Source organism: Agelaius phoeniceus, chromosome 3 (assembly GCF_051311805.1).
Source record: "Agelaius phoeniceus isolate bAgePho1 chromosome 3, bAgePho1.hap1, whole genome shotgun sequence".
Classification (NCBI taxonomy): domain Eukaryota; kingdom Metazoa; phylum Chordata; class Aves; order Passeriformes; family Icteridae; genus Agelaius; species Agelaius phoeniceus.
The window spans coordinates 16,517,569-16,537,629 of record NC_135267.1 but is presented as its reverse complement, the minus strand read 5'-3'; the positions used below and the strand labels follow the sequence as shown (position 1 = coordinate 16,537,629).

At 36.9% G+C, this 20,061-nt stretch overlaps 1 protein-coding gene across 1 annotated transcript in view; it reads left to right on the top strand.

Annotated features, from left to right (window-relative positions):
* Positions 1-20,061, top strand: part of EYS (EGF-like photoreceptor maintenance factor) — a 792,123-nt gene that overhangs the window by 557,086 nt on the left and 214,976 nt on the right. Inside the window, exon 36 of the mRNA XM_054630570.2 lies at positions 18,326-18,438. Coding sequence (XP_054486545.2) covers positions 18,326-18,438 — 113 coding nt within the window. The remainder of the gene's footprint in view (positions 1-18,325; positions 18,439-20,061) is intronic.

Genomic DNA, 20,061 nt, shown 5'->3' with positions numbered 1-20,061 from the left:
GTTTAGTATGGAAGAAATATTTCCTTTTTTTTTTTTTTATTAGTATTTCCTATAGAGGGAAATAAGAATTTGGGAAACAGAAGATAAATTAAAGGAAAATAGTATGATATAATTCAATTTCTAAAGACAGCTGGTGGGCATGTTCAGATAAATAGATATACTGTAAAAAAAATCTGTTTGATAAAAAGTTCATGTCATGTATTCCTGTGTGATACCAGAAGTTTTTTCTATTCCAGTACCTTTAGGGAGTCTGTTCAAGCTCTTCCTCTCAGTCAAAATTTAAAACACAAGAATGTCTGCAACCACTTAAAATGTACTGCACTGAGATGAAATGCTCAACAATAGACAAATACCAGAGCATTCTGCCCCACGAGCTTTTTTAGCTTGAAGGAACATTCTCCTGGGAAATGAGAGAGAGTTGCTTTTCCTCTCCCCTGGTAATGATGTGAGCGGGTAAGGAATAACTTTAGGGTTCTGGCCATGCCCCCCACAGCTATTGCAAAAATCAACCCTGTCCTGGCCAAAACTAGGACACCATAAAACCATCCTTCAGGAGTGGAAGGTCCCTAAGACCAGAGGGAAACTCTGGAGCAAGGAATACTTAACACTGCCAGAGTCATCATCCCTGGAGGTGTTTAAAAACAGACTGGATGTGGCACTTAATGCCATGGTTTAATTCATAAGGTGATGTTAGGTCATAGGTTGGACTTGATGTCTAAAGTCTGTTCCAACCTAGTTAATTCTGTGATTCTGTGGGAAGGATTGGTTATGGATCCCTTAAACACGCTGGTCATATGTAAGTCTCTGAGGTTTCATGGGTTGCACCCAGGAGTGCTGAGAAAACTGTCTGATGCCATTGTGAGGTCACTGCTAATTATCTTTGAATGGTCATGGCAAAACCTTAGGAGAGGTTCCTGAAAGCTGGAAAAGAACAAATATCATCATCTTTGAGAAGGGCAAGAAGGAAGATCTGCAAAACTGTAGGTTAGACAACCTCACCTCAGTCACTGGGAAGGTGATGCAGCAAATCCTCCTGGGAACAATTTCCAAACACATGGAGGTCAAGAAAGTAACTAGAAGTTATTGACATGAGGAAATTGTACTTGACCAGCCCACTAGACAGTGTCTAGTGTTAGGTAACTAGCTTGGTAGACAAGGGAGAACAGTGATGCTGTCTACAACTTCAGTAAAATTTTTGACACTTTCTCCTATGACATCATCATGGGAAAAACTGACAAAGTACAGGTGTATATGGAAGTCCTCAGTGAGGTGGCTTTAAAAAAGTCTGAATGAACTGGCCTGGAGTGCTGTGATCAGTGATGCAAAGTCTGGTTGGAGGTCAGTAACTAGTGAGGTGCCCCAGTATTTACTGGTGGGTCAAATACTGTTCAACATCTTCATTAGTGACCTGGATGACAGAACAGAATGCACCCTCAGCAAGATTCTAAAGTTGATTCAAAACTGGAAGGTGGCTAATTCTCCAGAGAGCTGTGCTGCCATCCAGAAGAACCTCAACAGACTGGAGAAATGGGCTGACAGAAATCTCTTGAACTTCAAAAATGGGTATTGCAAAATCCTGCAACTGAGGAATTATAATCCCATGTGTAAGCACATTGTGGTGTCAGCTGACTGGAGCACAGCTTGGCAAAGGAGAACCTTGGATTTCTGGTGGGCAGCAAGCTGTCTGTGAGCCAGTTAAGCATCCTCACAGTGCATGGGTGGGGATTCATCCTCTCTATTCGGTATTGGTGAGCTTGTATATGAATTAATGGGACCCATTCTGTACCCATCCAGTAAAAGAAACAACTGGACTTACTGCAGCATCTCATGTAGAGAGAAATATTATCAAGGTTTTGGAACATCTCTCATATAGGAAAAGACTGAAAGAACTGTAACAGTTCTTTTGGGTTTTTAAAGCCTTCCTGTCATATTATCCCAGGCCTTTTGCTCATCAACTCTCACAGGGGCCCTATGCAAAAGTACCCTAACTTTATCAGAAAAAAGATGCTGTTTCAGTGCTATGCAAAAAGATGATTTGATGATATACAAAGATATTATTCTGTTTCTGTGGAGATTATTTCCTTATTTTGAAGAACATTTTAAAAAGGGATAGCATTGTTTCGAATTTGCATGCAAATTGCTTTTATGAATTTGAATGTTTAAATCCAGGTGATCATTTGTCTTTGAATGATATTGGCAGGCATGCAAGATCAGTTTTTGTCTTTAATCTTTGAGGACTTTAATTTTCCCATAGCTGCCAGGTTGATCAGATGTTAAGGTCTTCAGTTTTTGGTTGATGTTGCCACTTCATTATTCCACAGTTCCTGCACATTACCACAGGTTCCTGGCAATAGCTACAGCCCATTTTTGTTGGCAAGACATCTCCTTGATACCTTATCTTGATGTGTGCGCTGATATGGCAGTTGTCCTGAGATAAAACTCTCAGTGTCTTTTTGACGCTTTCTCTCTTTGACAGCTGTGGTTCCCTTAGTTACATTAACCATTTGTCTCTTCTTCCTATTTAGTGTGCCAAAGGGGCAGTTACAGACATTTGGGATGACATTTTCTGCTGATCATGTTCAGCCTTTTTTATCCAATAGCTTCTCATGTTCCCAAATTTCCAGATTTTCCTGGAAATGTGGTAGTGTGTATGTGCAATAAGATCTTCTCAGGAAGCATGTCAGGTACTTCACCTTTGCTTGCCTATCATTCATATCCAGTCTGGAAGCTCTTTTTAAAAAGATGATTGCTACCTTGAAATTGGCAGCAGGCAGCATTATGGGGTGGACAGCATGTTCAAGCAGGCTGCTACACAGGATCTGTAGTGTTTGATGGAGCTATGCCTTTACATTGATGTCTTAAAAGTTGATGCAATTCAAAATGAATATACCTTTGAGAGTTGTGGGTATAGGTTTATGACCTCATGTTAAGCAAACAACAAAAAGAAATAATTGCTGTTTTTCTGGAAGAAATGGATCTCAACAGATGGCATGATCTGTGAGGTTGGCATTTCATTAATTTCTCTGTGTGACTCTTTGAGATCCTTTTTAAAAGTTTCAGAAGGCCTGGTTGATGTAAGTAAGAAGTAAGGCTTGAACAGGTAGCAGACAACTTTCATGAGCCCTTAGAGGATGTGTTTGGTATCAGTCCATTCCAGCAAAGCTTAAAGCTTAAACTACAGTGAAGTGACTTAATGCAGCAATGCTCTTCAGTGCTTGATCCCAGACATCTGTCATCTGAACACTTTGAGCTCCTTCCAGACACTGACTTCAACATTGCACTGTTTCCAAGCAGAGTCCCAACACCTGGGTAGAAAGGCTGTAATCATCCATTGAATAAGTGTACTCTGGGATCTTATGTAACAAGCTTGATGGCAGACTATCTGCTGGTACTGAAAATGTATACAGGCACACTTTCCTTAAAAAAGGGTCTCACACATAAATTTTGTGTGGCTTATCGGTCTTGTTTACCCCTTCCTTTCAGTCTCTTTTTCAAGGTAGAATTATATCTAAGGGTCATGAATATTGGCCACTACACTCCCTATAGCTAATGAAGAAGAACAAAGAGCTAGAATTTACCTCTTGGAAAAGGTAGTTGTATTGACCGTGTACCAACAGACGCCAGGTCATGGCCTCTAATCATCCTTTGTAGTTCTTGAGGTGATACAACCTGCTGGTGTAAACCTAAAGGGTGTGTGCAAGAGCAATTAATTCCATGTAGTTTAGGCAGGACCCTTTCAGCTTCAGGAGAAACCAGACATTTGACAAGTCAGAGATATATTTGCCAGCATATACATATTAGTCAGGCAACTAATGCAGTGATTACACAAAGTAATCACAATAATCAACAGTTTCAACCAACAGTTGCCTAGATTTGTCACCCACTCTTTTAATTCTGTATTTGTAACTGTAGGTTCATTTCTTGAAGGCTGGTTCTTTATGCAATTGACAAGACTGCACAAATATTGCCTTGAGTTTCTTTATGCATTCTCCACAACATACAGCTAAAATCAAGAGCTGATCGTCCTTAACTATCAATTTACTCATCTGTTTACTTGGTTTTTTGATAATGGTAAATTTTGAGGCATCGCCTGTAGCAATCTAACCACAATACTCAATCTATATGAGAAAAAAAGCATGCTATGCAAAATTCTTATCACATTTTAATAGATAAAAACTGATCTGAATATTCATCTGTTCCTATTTTATGTATGTGTGATTTTCTCAAACTTCTTTCAGCAGTAGAGAGGTTTATGCCACAAACATGAAGCTTTGGGTGTATAACTTCATCCCATTAAAATGCAAATCCATGAGTTTCTCTTCAGAAAAAAAAAAAAAGACAATTTGCTGCTAAATCCCATTGAAAATTACTTTTACCAATTAAACTTCTGTGCTTTGGATGGGAAGTGAAGCAAATTGTTGCCATTTCTGATAAATACAAACTCAGTTACCAAAAACATCCATGTTGCTATGAGGTACACTAAGGTAGTTTATTTAATTTTCCATAACCATGTAGTGCCTCCTGAATTGTTAACAATTAAAAAAAAATCTTTGCTCTCACAGCAGTTTTTTTTACAGTATTCTGGTACAGTATCTTGGATTTTTATTTCTTACCTCTCTCACCATTTTTGCTAGCATTTTTATGACTTTGCATCTCTCTAACCTCTTTAGTGGCAATTGTATTTTTATGCAATGACTCACAGTAAGCATTGCATCAACTCCATTATAATTTATCTGTGAAACTTTATGTGATAAATGCAATGAGTCAATATGTATTAATTCTCCCAACTGGATCTGACTGGGATGCAGCTAATTTTCTTCACAGCAGCTTGTAAGTGCTGTGTTACAAACTGGTGACCCAAGCAGTGTTGCCAATATAGGGAAGATTTGGCTGTTGCTGAACACTATTTACACAGCATTGATTTCTTCTGTTGCTTGCTCTTACCCCTCAGTGAATAGACAGGGTGTGGTCAAGAGCCTAGGAAGAGACACAGCTGAGACAGCTGATCCTGGGTGACCAAAAGGATATCCCATACCATGTATCATCACACTCAGTGATAAAATGGGAAGAGGTTTTTCCAAAGTAGCTGTTGCTCAGGGACTGGCTGGGCCCCTGCCTGCTGGTGGTGATTGCTTTTGCATTGTTTTTTTTCTTCATTTGCTAAACTGTCTTAATGACATCTCACCAGTTTCCTCACTTTTTCCCTTCTTCTCTCTATCGTCCTGATGGGGGGTGGGAACAAGAGAGTGGAGGGATTTTATATTCCAGATGGGCTCTACCCACTATATCCCCTCAACTGCACTGCCACCTCAGAGGGACGCCTGTGGCTAATTCGTGTCGTGCTCACAAAGAATCATACACAGTATTTTCTCTTATACTTCTGTTAGGTGTCATTGATGATTTGTAGGCCTGACTACTCAGTGTGCTAAAGGTATTTCAGAAGTGAGAGCCCTTTCTGACTAGCTGGTAAAGAAGCATTCCTTCTGCAAGGAACTAACAACCTCTTTATAAAGAAATACTAGGACAGCCAGAAGAAAGTCCCCTTTACATATTTTGTATGACAATAGTCATATGAGGTTATATAACTTTCCTAATCATTAAGTGAAATGAATGTTGAAATCTGGGGTTTTCTTTTGGAATCTTAACACAGGGATGCATAAATACCCTCACAGTTGGTAGTCTCTTGATCTGACCTAAATTGCAGGAAGTTATCTGGCTATGTTATGCATGGTTTTGTTTAACCAAAGACAAAAGTCTTCAAAATAAGTAACATCCCAAGTTTTGGTAGAATAGTATAGAAACTAGAACATTTAGCATCTTCATAATAAAAGCTTAGAATGAAGTCAGACAAAGTGGAAGAAAAATGACTAGACAAGCATCACCTACCCACCATGATCTTGCAGGTGGGTTTTTAGTTTCTCACTTCCTCTGTGAAATTTAGTGAATTTGCATCTTCTTTGATCCTATTTTCTTCTTCATTATCTCTGAGCCCAGATTCTCTGCTCTTTTCTCCTAAGAGTAGTTTCAATTTCTCTGCTGAAGCTGCAGTCTGCTAGTCTCCTGTGATGCCTATTGTCTTCCATCTGGGTTGTGACCCAGAAACTTTTTATATTTTTTAATCAGAGCCCACTCTTTGGCTCATTATGGAAACCAATCTTATTTTATCCTTCTAACAGTGTAATTTTTATGCTTAAGGGACCATAATGCTAATTTTAAATAGCAGCAAATGAAATATGCAGCCTATTACAAAATCACACTGATACACAACTGTCTAGCAAAATCCTGACCCTGGAAGTTTTAGCACTGTTTTTCCAGTGTTAAGAAGACAAAGGGTTTTGGTGAAAGCTGCAGTATTTGTAACTTGGTCCTGTTTCTCATTTGTAGTCTGTCACTCTTCTTTCCTCCATGTGTTTGAAACTTGTGTAAGGTCCAGCTCAGTTTGAGTTTTTGACAAGTTTTGTTTAATCTTTATGCTTTCTACTTCCAACATATATTGTATTCTTTATGCTTTCTACTTACAATGTACATTGTATTCTTTATGCTTTCTGCTTCCAATATATATTATATTCTTTGCTGTTTCCTTGTGTGTGAGTTTCTGTGTATTCATTATTCCCAGTACCCTCTTCCAGCAGGTGATTGCCAGACACTCATGCAATTTTACTTAAGGAAATTTCACACCTTCCATCTTTGATTTTTTCAATTCTTTATCTGATCTCTTTAATTTTGTGGTTTTTCCTTCCAAAAAAGAAAACCATCACTGAAGATTTAGTTTTGTTTGTCTAGACTCTGTTTAAATTATGGTGATTCCTGTTTGCTCTTTCCAGAGTTAATCTGGGTGATTAGTGTTTCTGTAGTGTCCTTGACATTTATCAATCTACAGTGTAAGGTTTGTGGGGTGTTTTTTTTTTTTAGGCTGAGAGTTTAGTTTATTAATAAAAAGACATAAAACTTTTTGTTGAGGAATAGAGACTACCAAATTCAAAAGCATTTGGTTTCCTGTTATGCATGCTAAGTTAGTCTCACAGCTATGTGATTTTGCCTAGAACCTACTCTAATAATATCAGCAATCTCTCTCTGCATTCATTCTCAGTACAGGATCTCCCATTCTCATTGATCTTCTACGTAGCAGTTTCCATTATTTCAGTAACAATAAATTGACTTTGTGTTCCTTGACAGCTTTGACATTTTGCTGTGTTGTTTCATTCCTTTTCCCAATAGCAAACAATGTAGCAGAGGCAGATTTTATAGAAAACTGCAGTAAATGGAGGCCATTCCTGATCCCTGGCAAATAAGCCCTTCAGTGCTGTTTGCTTAATGGCTTCACTCTAAACTAAGCATCTGAATGTAGCTATTGGGCATGCAGGGAACATCTCAGCCTGAGCAGTGGTCAAACAACACATTTGCCAAGCCAGCAGGAAATGCACTCTGCTCTGAAGGTAGAGGCTGACAAAGCTGCTGTAATATAAAGAGTCATTATTAAGAGAAGAACACGATGATCACATTGTAAATTTGTGATTCTTGGTGTGCAACATAAAAAAAAGAGCAGAACAAAGGAACTGGCAGCTGTTCTACATTGGAAATGCAACTATTATTTTGTGCTTTTTCACCTAAATGAAATGAGATTTGGAAATGAAAGAATAGAGTAGGAGGAAGAATCATTTAATGAAATGGAACTGTGGGGAACATTAGCACAAAATCTTTAATTTCCAATTTTATCATTATTAAGGGTAATTTTTTGAAAGCAAAAATGAGTAAAGATAAGTTACTCTGTTGATGCCTGTCTCTCTCTTCCATGGTTTAAAAAATCTCTCTTTACCTGGTTTTTACTTTACTGTGTTTGTGATTACAAATTTCTGAGAACCATATATAGAAATACAGCAAGCCATTTTCTCTGTGGATAATAGTAACAGAAAAAAGTTATATGTGATTGTGTCACATCTCATTATACTGATTCTTATACCAGGTTACAGAATACTGCTTTACAGACAATTGTTTACAGCATGGGCTGAATAGTGTGGGAAGAAAATAAGAGAGGTAAAATTAAAACAAAGGACATATATAGAATGTATTTAAAAAGTAACACAAGTTAATTATAAGATTAAATGCCAATGCAAACCTGAAATAATAGGAATATCCTGACTATTCACATAAGCTAATGATCTTTGACATTAGTGAGCCCAGAGGTAAGCCAGATCTGAAAAATAATGCTACTGATTTTGTCTTACAATCAGTTTGTGAAAATAAAAATTATTTTTCCATTCTAACCTACAGTCCATCCGGTATGTCCATACAGCAAAGTACTTTGGAATCCTTTAATGGGTTGGGAAGAGAGGGATTTTGATTACCCAGATGTTTAAAGAGATTCCTGGTTTGTAGCATAATTGAGTGTATGAATGCAAACCTCTGTGCCACTGTGTGTGTGTGTGCATGCACATCTGCATGTGTGTGTGTATTCGTATATGAAAGTTTATTCATCATGGCTGCTGAAATTCTAATAGCCAAATCATCACGTGGAAAGTCTACTAGCATGAATGAAGAAATATCTGAGATCAGCAGGCATCCTGTGATTTGTACAGTTTTACAGGAAAGAGTATGTAGATTTCTTACAGTAAAGAACCAGGAGGTCCTGGTGGAGGGCAAAATGGACATGAGCCAGCAGTGTGCCTTTGCAGCAAAGGAGGCTAATGGTATCCTGGACTGCATTAGGAGGAGCACTGCTGGCATGTGCTCCTGCTGGCAGGTTGAGGGAGGGGATCTCTATCCTGTGCTCAGCCCTGCTGAGGCCACATCTGGAGTTCTGTGTCCAGTTCTGGGCTCCTCAATACGAGAGACGTGGAGCTCCCGGAGAGAAACCAGCACATGGCCACAAAGCTGGTGAGGGAACTGGAACATCTCTCCTGTTAGGAAAGGCTGAGAGAGCCAGGACTGTTCAGCCCAGCGAAAGCTCTGGAGGAAAACTCACAAATGTTCTACAAACATCTGAAGAAAGGTTGCAAAAAGGGCAAAGGCAGGTTCTTTTCAGCAGTGCCAAGTGACAGAACCAGAGGCAATGGGCACAAGATGAAGCGCAGGAAGTGTCATCTGAGTATCAGAACTTTTCCACTGTGAGGGTATCTGAGCACTGGCACAAGTTGCTCTGATTGGTATGGGAGTTTCCATTCATGGAGATATTCAAAACCTGTCTGGACTTGATCCCAAGCAATTGGCTCTAGGTGGCACTTCTTCAGTAGGGGGTTGAATGAAGCAACCTACCAGAGGGGCCTTCCATCCTCAGCGATGGTGTGATCTGTTACTGTTCTTTTTCCTAGCATCCTGTATTGGTTGCTACTATGGAGATGTAGGATACAGGTTCAGTGTCTGCTGAAGATGGTTCTTTACCCTCACCTAATATGTCTAAGTGAATCATAGGAGAAGAAATATGAATTATTTCACATGGTCAGATGCACTTTGATGTGGCAGTAGAAGCCTCATGCAGAATAGTGGAAAGGAGGGTTTTGAGTACTCTGAGTACTAGATCTTCATACAGTTATTAATGACAATTGTAATCTTTCTGAAGACTGAATAGAAAATTAAATAATTTTATCTTAATAGCATGCATATTGCATTAACATGGGGGGTTTTTTTAACCTCATTCAAAGGGGTTTTAATAGCATTGACTTTTTTTGACTTTTGGAAAGTTTTTTTCAATAAGAAGGAATATACTTGAATGAAGGAATGCAAATGCATTGAATCTCTGGAAAGGGCAAGTGACTGACCTTGAGGTGTTTGTCCTGCATAACAGCCTGAGGTATGTTGATAGTAAAAATGAAAGAGGTGAGATTTCATCTTGAGAAGAGTAAAACAGGTGAGCATTGAGGCTTAGAGAAATCTTATGGAGGGAGAGGAGGGAAGTCACTTCCAGAATCTGTGTTGGAAGCAAGTAAAGGAGCAGTTTAGAATTTGCCATGCCTGCTTTATTATTTTAATATGTGTTTTCTTTTTTATAAGTGAAGAACTTACTTTAAACTTCCAGGTTTTAGAACATTTGATTTCTCCTCTAGATCATATAGTACATAAGGTAGTTACATGTGACCTTGATCTTTTTTATTTACTATGGTTTTCCTGGGGACTATAAATTCCAAATAATATTTTTAAATGCTTTAGGCAAGGAGTCAAAGAGCATGAAACTCAGGCTAAGTATAAGGATTTTAGAATTAGGTGTGTCTTTTGCCAAGTATATGAATAGTATACAAGTCAAGGTAGGGAAAAATATATTTAGAGCTAGAGGAAAAGGAAATGCTCCACAAAAATCAACACCAGCCTTTGGCAGTGAGTAGGTAGTACAATTCAAAGTTCCATGTAAACACATATTGTCATAGGTGTCTCAGGACTGCATCTCTCAAAACAGAAATTCAACATAAACCAAAGAATTAGGTAACCAAATCCAGCTGCTTACTGAAAGTTTTTATTTTCTCAGAGATATAAACCACCAGATTATATGTCCACTTCTCAGCTGTGCCAAGTTAAACTGCCATTAATCTAAATCTATGTTAATATGATGAATTATAGATACACTTTCACTTTCTGCTACGTTTGTCACAAGGGCAGTAATGCCTAACTGAAAGACAGAGCAGACAAAAAAGAGTGGTAACCTGTCAGTCGTTCCATTAAAAATTAGCAAAATTTTAAATTTTTTTGTTATTGTTAGAGTTTATTTGGTTTAGAACACAACAATTCATATGTTTTTACTATAGTAAGATAATTAAATGCATTTTGGAAGTCTGTGGATTTATCATCTTCTTGGCGCATCATGATAAATGTTTTTATGTGATCTGTCTACTGCAGATACACCTCTGGTCACATAAATACATGTGTCTAACACCATGGTAACCTTGGAATGCCCACATGCTCCTAAAATCTTTGTTATGTGTCTGGCAGCTCTCCTTGTTACCATGTTCTTAACCCTGTAAACCCCTACTTCTTACCTGGTCCTGATATATGCCTCGTTGGAATATCTGGAGTATTCTGGGGAAGTGAAGGCATTTGTTGAAAGGTATAGTGTGCCAGCTGATAGATATATTCCTTACCTAGTGTGTGAGGAATACTGTTATCTTGCAACACCTCTTGTCTTAAGAAATTGTGCTAAGAAAAAGATGTATTTAAGATGTACAAAACCAGACAAACCAGTTCTACATGTTTCTAAAAGGTGTACTGGCATGATATAAGAAAGCACAGACCATGAAGAAATTTTTCTCTTCTCACTCTTCTTCAGCAGAGAGTCTTCAATTTTCTTAGGAGTCTGACAAAATTAGGCCCTTCTGAATATCATATACCATATATATACATTAAAGAAAAGCCTATTTTATCAGAACATTTTCATTTTTATGGGCATATTTTCATTTTGAAGACACCCTGGCTTTTTAGATAAGGTGTTATCTCTTCTACTCAGACAGATGTACTTCTTGTTAGAACTCTTCCCTTTTTCATAACTCAACATCTATAATTCACCAAGTGTTTCATACTGAATCTCACTTTAGAAATAGAATATCCTAACTTGAAAATGACCCATGAGAATCACCAAATCCATCAGCATATAAGCACATATGCTCGATGCAAACATCTCTTGGGTTACATGTTTGTAGATTTGAGTAATTGGCTATTGATTGAACAAGAACCAGAACTAGAGAAGCTGAATGACTTGGACTGAAAACTAGTTCATGGTGATGAGCTCAGAACACCTCTCCCTAAGTGCTGGAGTACTGTAATTTGTTAGCATGATGTTCAGCATATGTGACTTCAGTGTCACTCTGCAAAGGTGAAATGCGGAGAGATGAACTGATTTCCACAGTTTGATAGAGTCTGCACTATCCAAGAAAGGTAAGTCCATTTTCCAAATTTCACTCTACATTTTCTAGTCCTCTCAGGCCAATATATTTTCCAGCTTTCTTAGGGACAAGGTGTTTTACCACATTAACCAGAGAGAATTGAGAAAAGATAAATTACAGTAGTTGAATTTATTAAGAATTGCAATAACAGATGGAGTATGCAAAAGATGCACTATGGTTATAAGCATAAACACTGAAATTGTTTACAAAAGGGACAGATATTGCTAGCCACAAAGCTTAGGAATATTGTTCCTCCAATCAGAGTTTTCATATCCCTTCTGAAATGCAGCATTGAACTTGTTACAGTGAAAGCCAAGAGCAAGTTTAAAAGATAAGGATCTTGGCCAAAGATGAACTTTCATAAAAACGGTAAGGGAATTTCTCAGTACTCTTGAATCTTTCAGACTTACTGATTTTAATTAATCCTTCGTGGTTTAATGAACCATTCTGAGCTAGAACTGTCAGGATCATGGAGAATGTACAGTGAAGCTCTTATGCCCAAGATTTAGACTGCCAGTCAATTTAGATGAAGAAATGGTGCAAGAGGAATGAGATGTCAGCTGTGTGGTGAGCTGGTTGCCCCTGAGTCTGGGACCAGGCAGATGACCAGTCTGGTTTCCACTGTGAAGCACAGCAGTGCAGGAGATGGTTTGCCAATTCAGACCCAATGAGAGAGGATAGCCTCAGTTACCTGCTGTACAGCACATGAGGCTGGAAGGACTATTGACTTGCTGGTTTCCCATAGCAGAACTGTCAGGGTTGCTACTTCTATAACCCCTGATTTCAGTGGCTAGAACAAATGAGACATGAAGAGCAGAAATGTATACCTCTACTACACTAAGCAGTTTAGGGATTTATTTTCTCCCCTTCTTCTGCCTATATTATTATCCTTTACCATTCTTGTTTTATTAAATTCTAGTGATAGGATTTGATATCCATGGCAGATACACTAAAAGCAGATTTGGGGTAATAACGGTAAATTCTTTAAAAGATTCTGTAGAGGTAGATGAAAAAAATCTGAATTTAACTTACCACTTGAGCTCCTTTTGTGTTACACTAGTATAACTTCATTAAAATTATTTTGGGATGCTTGGCTCAGAGTCACAATATCAGTGTAAAATCATCTATTATATTTAAATATGAAGTGAATGAAACTTCAGTGTTATGTATAGGTTGATGTGGTATTTCATTTCATAGTCAATACAAGTCAGGATGAAGAAGATCCTTTGTGTTTCACCCAATTTATTGATATGATAGCATGTAGGCAATTTTACCAGGGCATATTCCCATTTTGCCTTCCCATTACTACACTAGTACTAGGACATAAGCTGAAGCAATATTCCTTCTCCCATATTTTAAGTGTTTTCTTTTATTACTCTTGTTTGAGAGCTAATACTACTTTTCATTTTCCTACACACTTTGAAATGTCATTAAACTCTTTGGCATATACTCTGTTATCTAACAATAAAAATGCTTGTGATTTAAAATTTGAACTGAGTATGGAAAGTGTTATTAAAAGTAAATATTAGGAAGTGAAGTAATGAACAGTATAGATACATCAAAGACACACACTCCCTTGCCACTGTCTACTTCAGCAGGACTTCTCAAAGTGAGGTACATTTTCTCTCATTAGGAGCTACACATAAACCAGACAAGCCTTGTCCATTTTTCTTGAACTACCAGAGTAAAAACAAATTAGGTTTAAGTTTTATTAATTGATTTTTTAAAAATTAAGACAGAAAGAAACATTTTTCAGAAAGGTGATGTCTGAGTCACTAATGTTGGTTTTTAACAAAGTCTTGAAAACTTTTGGGCTTGAACAAAGTACATGTCCCATATATAGCATGTTGCCTTGAATGGAGGCAAGTTTCAGTGTTCAGTAAGTGAAATATAAAGGCAGAATGCTGTCTTATTGGAATAAGCCCACTCTGATTGTTTTACTGCTAATTTGATAGTCTGCATATTTCTGGTTTTTGTTGTATGTAATTCAGTATCTAAGAGAGGAAAATGGGTTTTAAAATGACATCTCTAAAGAACAAATTCCAAATTATTCTTTAGGGGGAAGCATTGCCACCCCAACCACCCATGGAACTTAGACATGGGGTATTTTGTTTGGTTTGGTTTGGTTTGATTTTTTTAAATATTTCTTTTGATTTTCATATTTTTCTTAAGCGGGATTGATATTGAAGTTCAGTTGCAGATGGCTTCAGGCAGGTTATAACTGAGATGGTTAGCCAAATTTTCATGGCAAATTTAAAGAAAATACAGAAGTGAGATTATGGTTTGCAGAATTTCAGAGTTCATTATGACTGTTTCATATGATTCTAATCACTAGCAGAAAACAAAATTGTAGAAGCTGTTATCTAAGTTGAGGTGCTTTTTGAGTTATCAATTTCCAAATGGTTCACCATGGTTTTAGTAAATACAAGTTAAAATTTTATTAGTATATTCAAAACTGTTCACCTGAGTTATTTTATTTAAGTTTGAAATACTGCATTTAAAAAGTTTTGTAGTCTATTGAAGAGAGTTCTACTAATCAGACTCCAAAATCAGACATATTTCAGGAATCACAAAGATGTGAAAGACTCCAAAATAGTGTATTCTGGTACACTGTAATATCTGTAGTGAGAATATTTAAGGTACATAACATTTATCCTGACTGGAGACAAATGAGGAAAGATTGTGCTATTCTTTGTTTTCTTTCTAGTTAATCATACTTTTCAAATAAATGCTCAGATCATAAGACAAAAATTCATTATATTATTTATGAATCTGTAGTGAATTGACAGCAGGTAAGTTCATTTCATTAGGAACTCATTCTAGGTTAATTCTATCTAGCAGCAGCTTAATTTGGGCTCGTCAGTAAGGGATGTTAATAAATTATTTGGCATATATGTGTGAACTTTTCCTACAAGGTAAGTATCAGTACTCATTTTTGTCAAGTATAAAGGGCGTTTAAAGAGCATGGTTACTATATGTCAAACATATCTGAATAGATTGTGAATAGCGAATTTTATTAAACTAAATTTCTGGTGTTGCTCTGGCCCTGACATTTTCAGGCAATTTAAGTGTTACAGTTTGTCAGCATATTAATGCATTTTTGCAAACTGAAGGGAAATCAACTACATGTGAAGTCTACATTTTAATATTCTGCTAAACACAAAAGGTATCTGTTCTCAAAAGTAGAAGAATAAAAGCTGCTTATTTTTGGTTATATATATCGATAGCTCTTATTCCTATATATCTCTAAGATATTGATTTTTTTGTAGAGATAGCATAGCAGAACAAATGCAAGTAATTGTTTGACCAAAATGTTTATAATGTAGTTATAGGTAAAAAACAAAGAAGTAATAATTTTAAGATTGATTTACAGGAGTGCATTACCTTCAAAATGTGCACATATATCAATGTGAGAGAAATTATTAGGCAGCCAGCCAGTAGTGAGGGGAAGGAAACGAGGTTGTTAAAATATTCACACAATAGAGTGTTTGAGGAAATATGCAGCTAAATGTTGATTTCCAAAATAATTTGCTCTTCAGTGTGCAAAATGGACCACAGGTTGACATAGTGAATTTTCCCTCTACCAGCATCTTGGATGAACTTAGCTTGGCACAGTAGCTATCATAAAATTGTATGGTGTCTGCTCTTTGCATTTATTGATTTCTTTTGCTTTCTATTTTGTTTGTTCATTTTTACAATCCTGAGAAAGAGGACTTTTGTTAAAACACATGCATCGTATGACTGAGACAGTCATATGAGGCTCAGGGAGAAAAAAAGGAGCACAGCTTTAACAAGCTGATTTATGCAGCCAATATTAAAACACTGTTCAATTGTTTGTTGGGGGGGAGGAATGTTACAGGTTATAATAAATTATAAGTTGTAATAAATTAATAATATTTTATATAATATATAAAATAATAATATAACATAATTTTAATATAATATTATAATAAAATATAATAAAATAAATACTTTGATCACAATGTCTGTAGTTTCCAGTTCAGAATCCTGTAACCATTTCTGTCTGTGTTCATAATAAATTTATAACAGATCCTTCATCCTGTTAAATTGAAAATTATTTTACTTACTATTTATAAAAGGCTGGGAAAAAAAATAACAAGCATCTCTTATAAAAATTAAAACGTGAAGCTTAGTAGGGTAAGACATCTTTGAAGATTACCTGGTATATTTTATTATAATGATGGCAGCAAAAGCAGGCTGCTGAGTGTATGTCCATCTTGGCAGTCCATCACACTTATTTCCAAGCCAGAGTGGCTGGAAGAGGAGGAATAGAGTGTTCTATTGTCTGTAATCCATATGAATTACCTCTGTCAGACCTTGTGAAATATCAAATAGTATTGTTTTCTTAATGTACATAGTTAACTTTGAGCAGAGTGTTCATATCCAGTTCTTGAATAAGGTTTTCTTTTTTCTTTTTAAGATCCAGGAAGCTTCATTGTAATCCTCTGTGTTTATTCCACAGAGAAACCATCTTCCCTTTGCCACATTTGAACTGTGTTGACTTTAAGTGCCATCTTATATATGGTTACATAACTTTCCATATTTTTGCAGTGTAATAACATATCTTTTTTAAATTCTTAAATTCCTGTAAGCCTTTGCTGCTAAGGAAATAAACAATAAACTATTAGTGAACTCTTTGAGCCCTCCCATGGGTTGGAAGGCCAGTTCATTCTGTTTATAGTGTATGGCATGGCACGCTGTGTTATGTTCCAGAGTGGTTGAGCAGTGCAGAGAAAAGCAATTCTCCTTGCTTCAACTGTATTGTATTTGTGCAGCCTATCTGTCTGTGGGTAGAGAGACAGCTCTTCTTCCCTTTAATATGATTGATTTTTAACCCCATTTACACTTGTACCATCCCCAACATGCTATGACAGAGTTCCACAATTTAATTTTGAGTTGTATGAAAAGCAAACCCCTTACCTTACTTTCATCTTTGCACTAATTTATGTAATTTCATGTCCTTTTGATTCTGTATTTTGAGAAACTGAAAGCTCTTTATTCATCTGCATACTGCTCTGTTCTGTCTCTCATTGACAGTGAGTTTTCCTGACTGAAGATCCCTGGTCTGTACCGTTCCTCTGTTCAGAAACTCTCATATGTATAATCATCCTTACATGCCTTATAATTTTGTATATCGTGACACTTTTACACATTGTGAAATCCTTTTCTCAGGATTTTGGTTCTGCTATCCTGAGTAGTTCAGAAAACATTGAGCCACTCAAATACATTGAAGACCACAGACCCTCATACAGACTTGTAGAGAGAATTTCTAGGGACTCTCCATATTGAGAAACCTCACCATTTGCTCACAATTTTTCTGCTTCTGTTTTAACCATTCTTCTAATTTATTGAAGGCCTTCCTTGTTATCCCAGGGAGACTGAGTTACTTTAAAATCTTTTAACACAGAAACTTGTTAAATTCCTTTGGAAATCAAAGACTATGTGCCAAGGCATCCTTTTTCTCATAGTGAGTGTTCCTCCTGTGAGTTACAATTTCTCTTTTCAGAAACCCTCTCAACTATTCCCCCGTACATTACATTCATTTACATATATGTTAATTCTGTTCTTCAGTGTAATTCATAATCACTGTCTTGATGGAATTGGGACTTACTGATCTGTAGTTTGAGGTATGTCCTTGCATGCCCTAGTCTTGTCCCCATTTTCAAAATCATACAAAGCAAAATCCCAAGCCCCCCTTCCCCTTGCCCTAAAAATCCACGTCTACCATTCCCATGGTTTGGATTCCATTTTAAGTGATGACTGCAGTAAATTCCCATAAGAATCCCAGGCAAACATAACATCTTTCTCCTTTTTTTTGCCACTGTTCACTTTTTGAGTTTTTTTTAAAACATTTTCTAGAAGTAATTCAATTTAAGACAGATCTCTGATGTACCCAGACTAAAAAGGGGTTCAGTCACAGGAACCTCCCAGAACTACTCTTTATTAAATTTTGATTTGGTGAGTCATTTACATTTCCTGCTAGAGCCTTGTCTCTTTGAACACTCCCTTTACACTTAGCTGGTCTATTATCCCTAAAGCCTTTCTGGCAGGCTTAATGCTCCTGTTGGGCTTTAAAAAGCATTTAATGCTTTCCATTATGCTTTCAGCAAATTGTTCCTCAAAATATTTTTTTTTTCTTTCTGCAACTATCTAAACCTGACTTCATTGTTAAAAATGGGTCCTTGGCAGTGCATAACAACTTACTGTTCTCTGTGTTTTCAGTGCCCCTGCAGTGATTCCCATTTTTAGTAGGTCCTTAGGCATCTTTGAAACATGATTAAGGGTACTAGAAATCTTTTAAGCAGGGAAGTAATACACTTACAAATTTCAAATCTTCCCTGTTTACCATTCCCCATGACTTGTATTCCTTCATAGAAAAATAAACACCTTGATCATAATGCCAACAAGCAAAAGAATTGTATGCATTTTTTCCTTTGTAGGTTTCTGGACCTGTCTACAATTTCACTGGCTGTATAAAAGTCGTAGAAATCAATAACGTCGGACCTTTCAGCTTCTCTAATGCTGTGGGAAGAAGTAATGTTGACAATTGCAGGTAAACTGCCCTCTATGTCTTTTCAAATCCTAAGGAATTGTTTGTGCTGATTTTGCTTTCTTCCTTACACAGGGTGACCATTTTAGATGATTTCAACAATGGTTACAGAAAAAAAAAAAAGGACAAAAATCCCTAGAGAGACAGATACCTTGCTTTCTTTTATGCTTTTAAAGCATTTTCTTAATGGAAGATTTTTTTTTTTTTTCAGAGTAGTTCAATTAAACTTGACAGCTTATTTGGAGTGAGTTGTCACACCCTGAATGCTGAAACAGTGTACTAAGAAAGATGATCTGCAGGAAAATACAGGACTGGGAAGTGGGGAGATATGGTGGTTGTGTCTTACTTGTGACTTTGAGATTTCCATTAATCTTGTCACAAATATGGATGAGCTAGTGCCACATTTACTCTACAAGAGATTGTGAAAAATGCTGGAATGCATTGTTTCTGAATACATTTAAAAACCTCAGTTGATTTCAGTTTTGCATATTTACATTGCTGTTGGTCATGCATTGATTGAAATAAAAACTATACAGGGGCAGTGGTGTACATTAGGATTCTGTTCTGGAGTATGATAGTTTTGAACATGGCAAAGTGGAAAGCAACAGAAAACAGAGGTGAATTGCATTTGTAGATAATGAAGTCTTTCGGGAGAGAATATCATTTCAGTCATAGGATATACATGTCCTAGATTCCTGGAGGATATTATATATGGCTTTTAACATATGACTTTTTTCCCTGCAATTTATAGAATAGGTCAACTAATGTTCATGTGCTTGTTTAAACACTATCCTCGAAAGCTGGTGTTAACCCACTAGATCATAAGATCCATGAGATCTGAACCCTGCACTCACCTCCACCACTAACCCCTTAATGAGCACACATCCCACTCAAAGTTACAAAAGTACGACAGTAAACCCACTGTCTAATGAATTATCTGCCCCAAGTCCCAGGCATCTAAGCTTTTGCCAGTAAAACTTACTCTGAACACAAAATTCAATTTGTTATCCTCGCAGAGACTTGCCACCATTTTTATTTACAACAGAAGCTGAGTGTCATCTTCTTGTCCAAGCTTGATGAAGAAATAAATCTTCACACCCTTCAAGTTCCCCACAGCATTTTGTTTGGAATATGTTCTCTAAGTACATTTAGCAAATGGTCGTGGGTCTAAATCCTGCACGAAAAATAAAACACTGGCCACTGTTGTGATAAACCCCCGAATAACAAAGAGACAATGTCTCCTCTCTTGTCTTTCTGTACAGCGTTTCATCAGAAATTTTCCTAGTCAGAACTATGGTGTCCTTCCAAATGAGGGCATGTACTCTTGTGTGTGACAATATGCCTCTGTGCAAAACAGAAATTCATAAGGTTGAAAGCAAGCGAGGATGCTATTTCATGTCTTTCATTCAGGTATTAACTTTTAAGAATCATGGTGAAAAAAATATCATAAACCATCTCTGCTGTCTCCTCTGGTTACTAGATTAGGAATTTTTTCTCTATTTTGCATATGCATTAGAGCTTTGATGTCCTAAATCATAGGCAAGAGGTGGTTCTGTTTTTTAAACTACTAGGTAAAAACAGGATAACTTAAAAATCAGGACTTTTACTGTCTTTTCTACTTTCTTT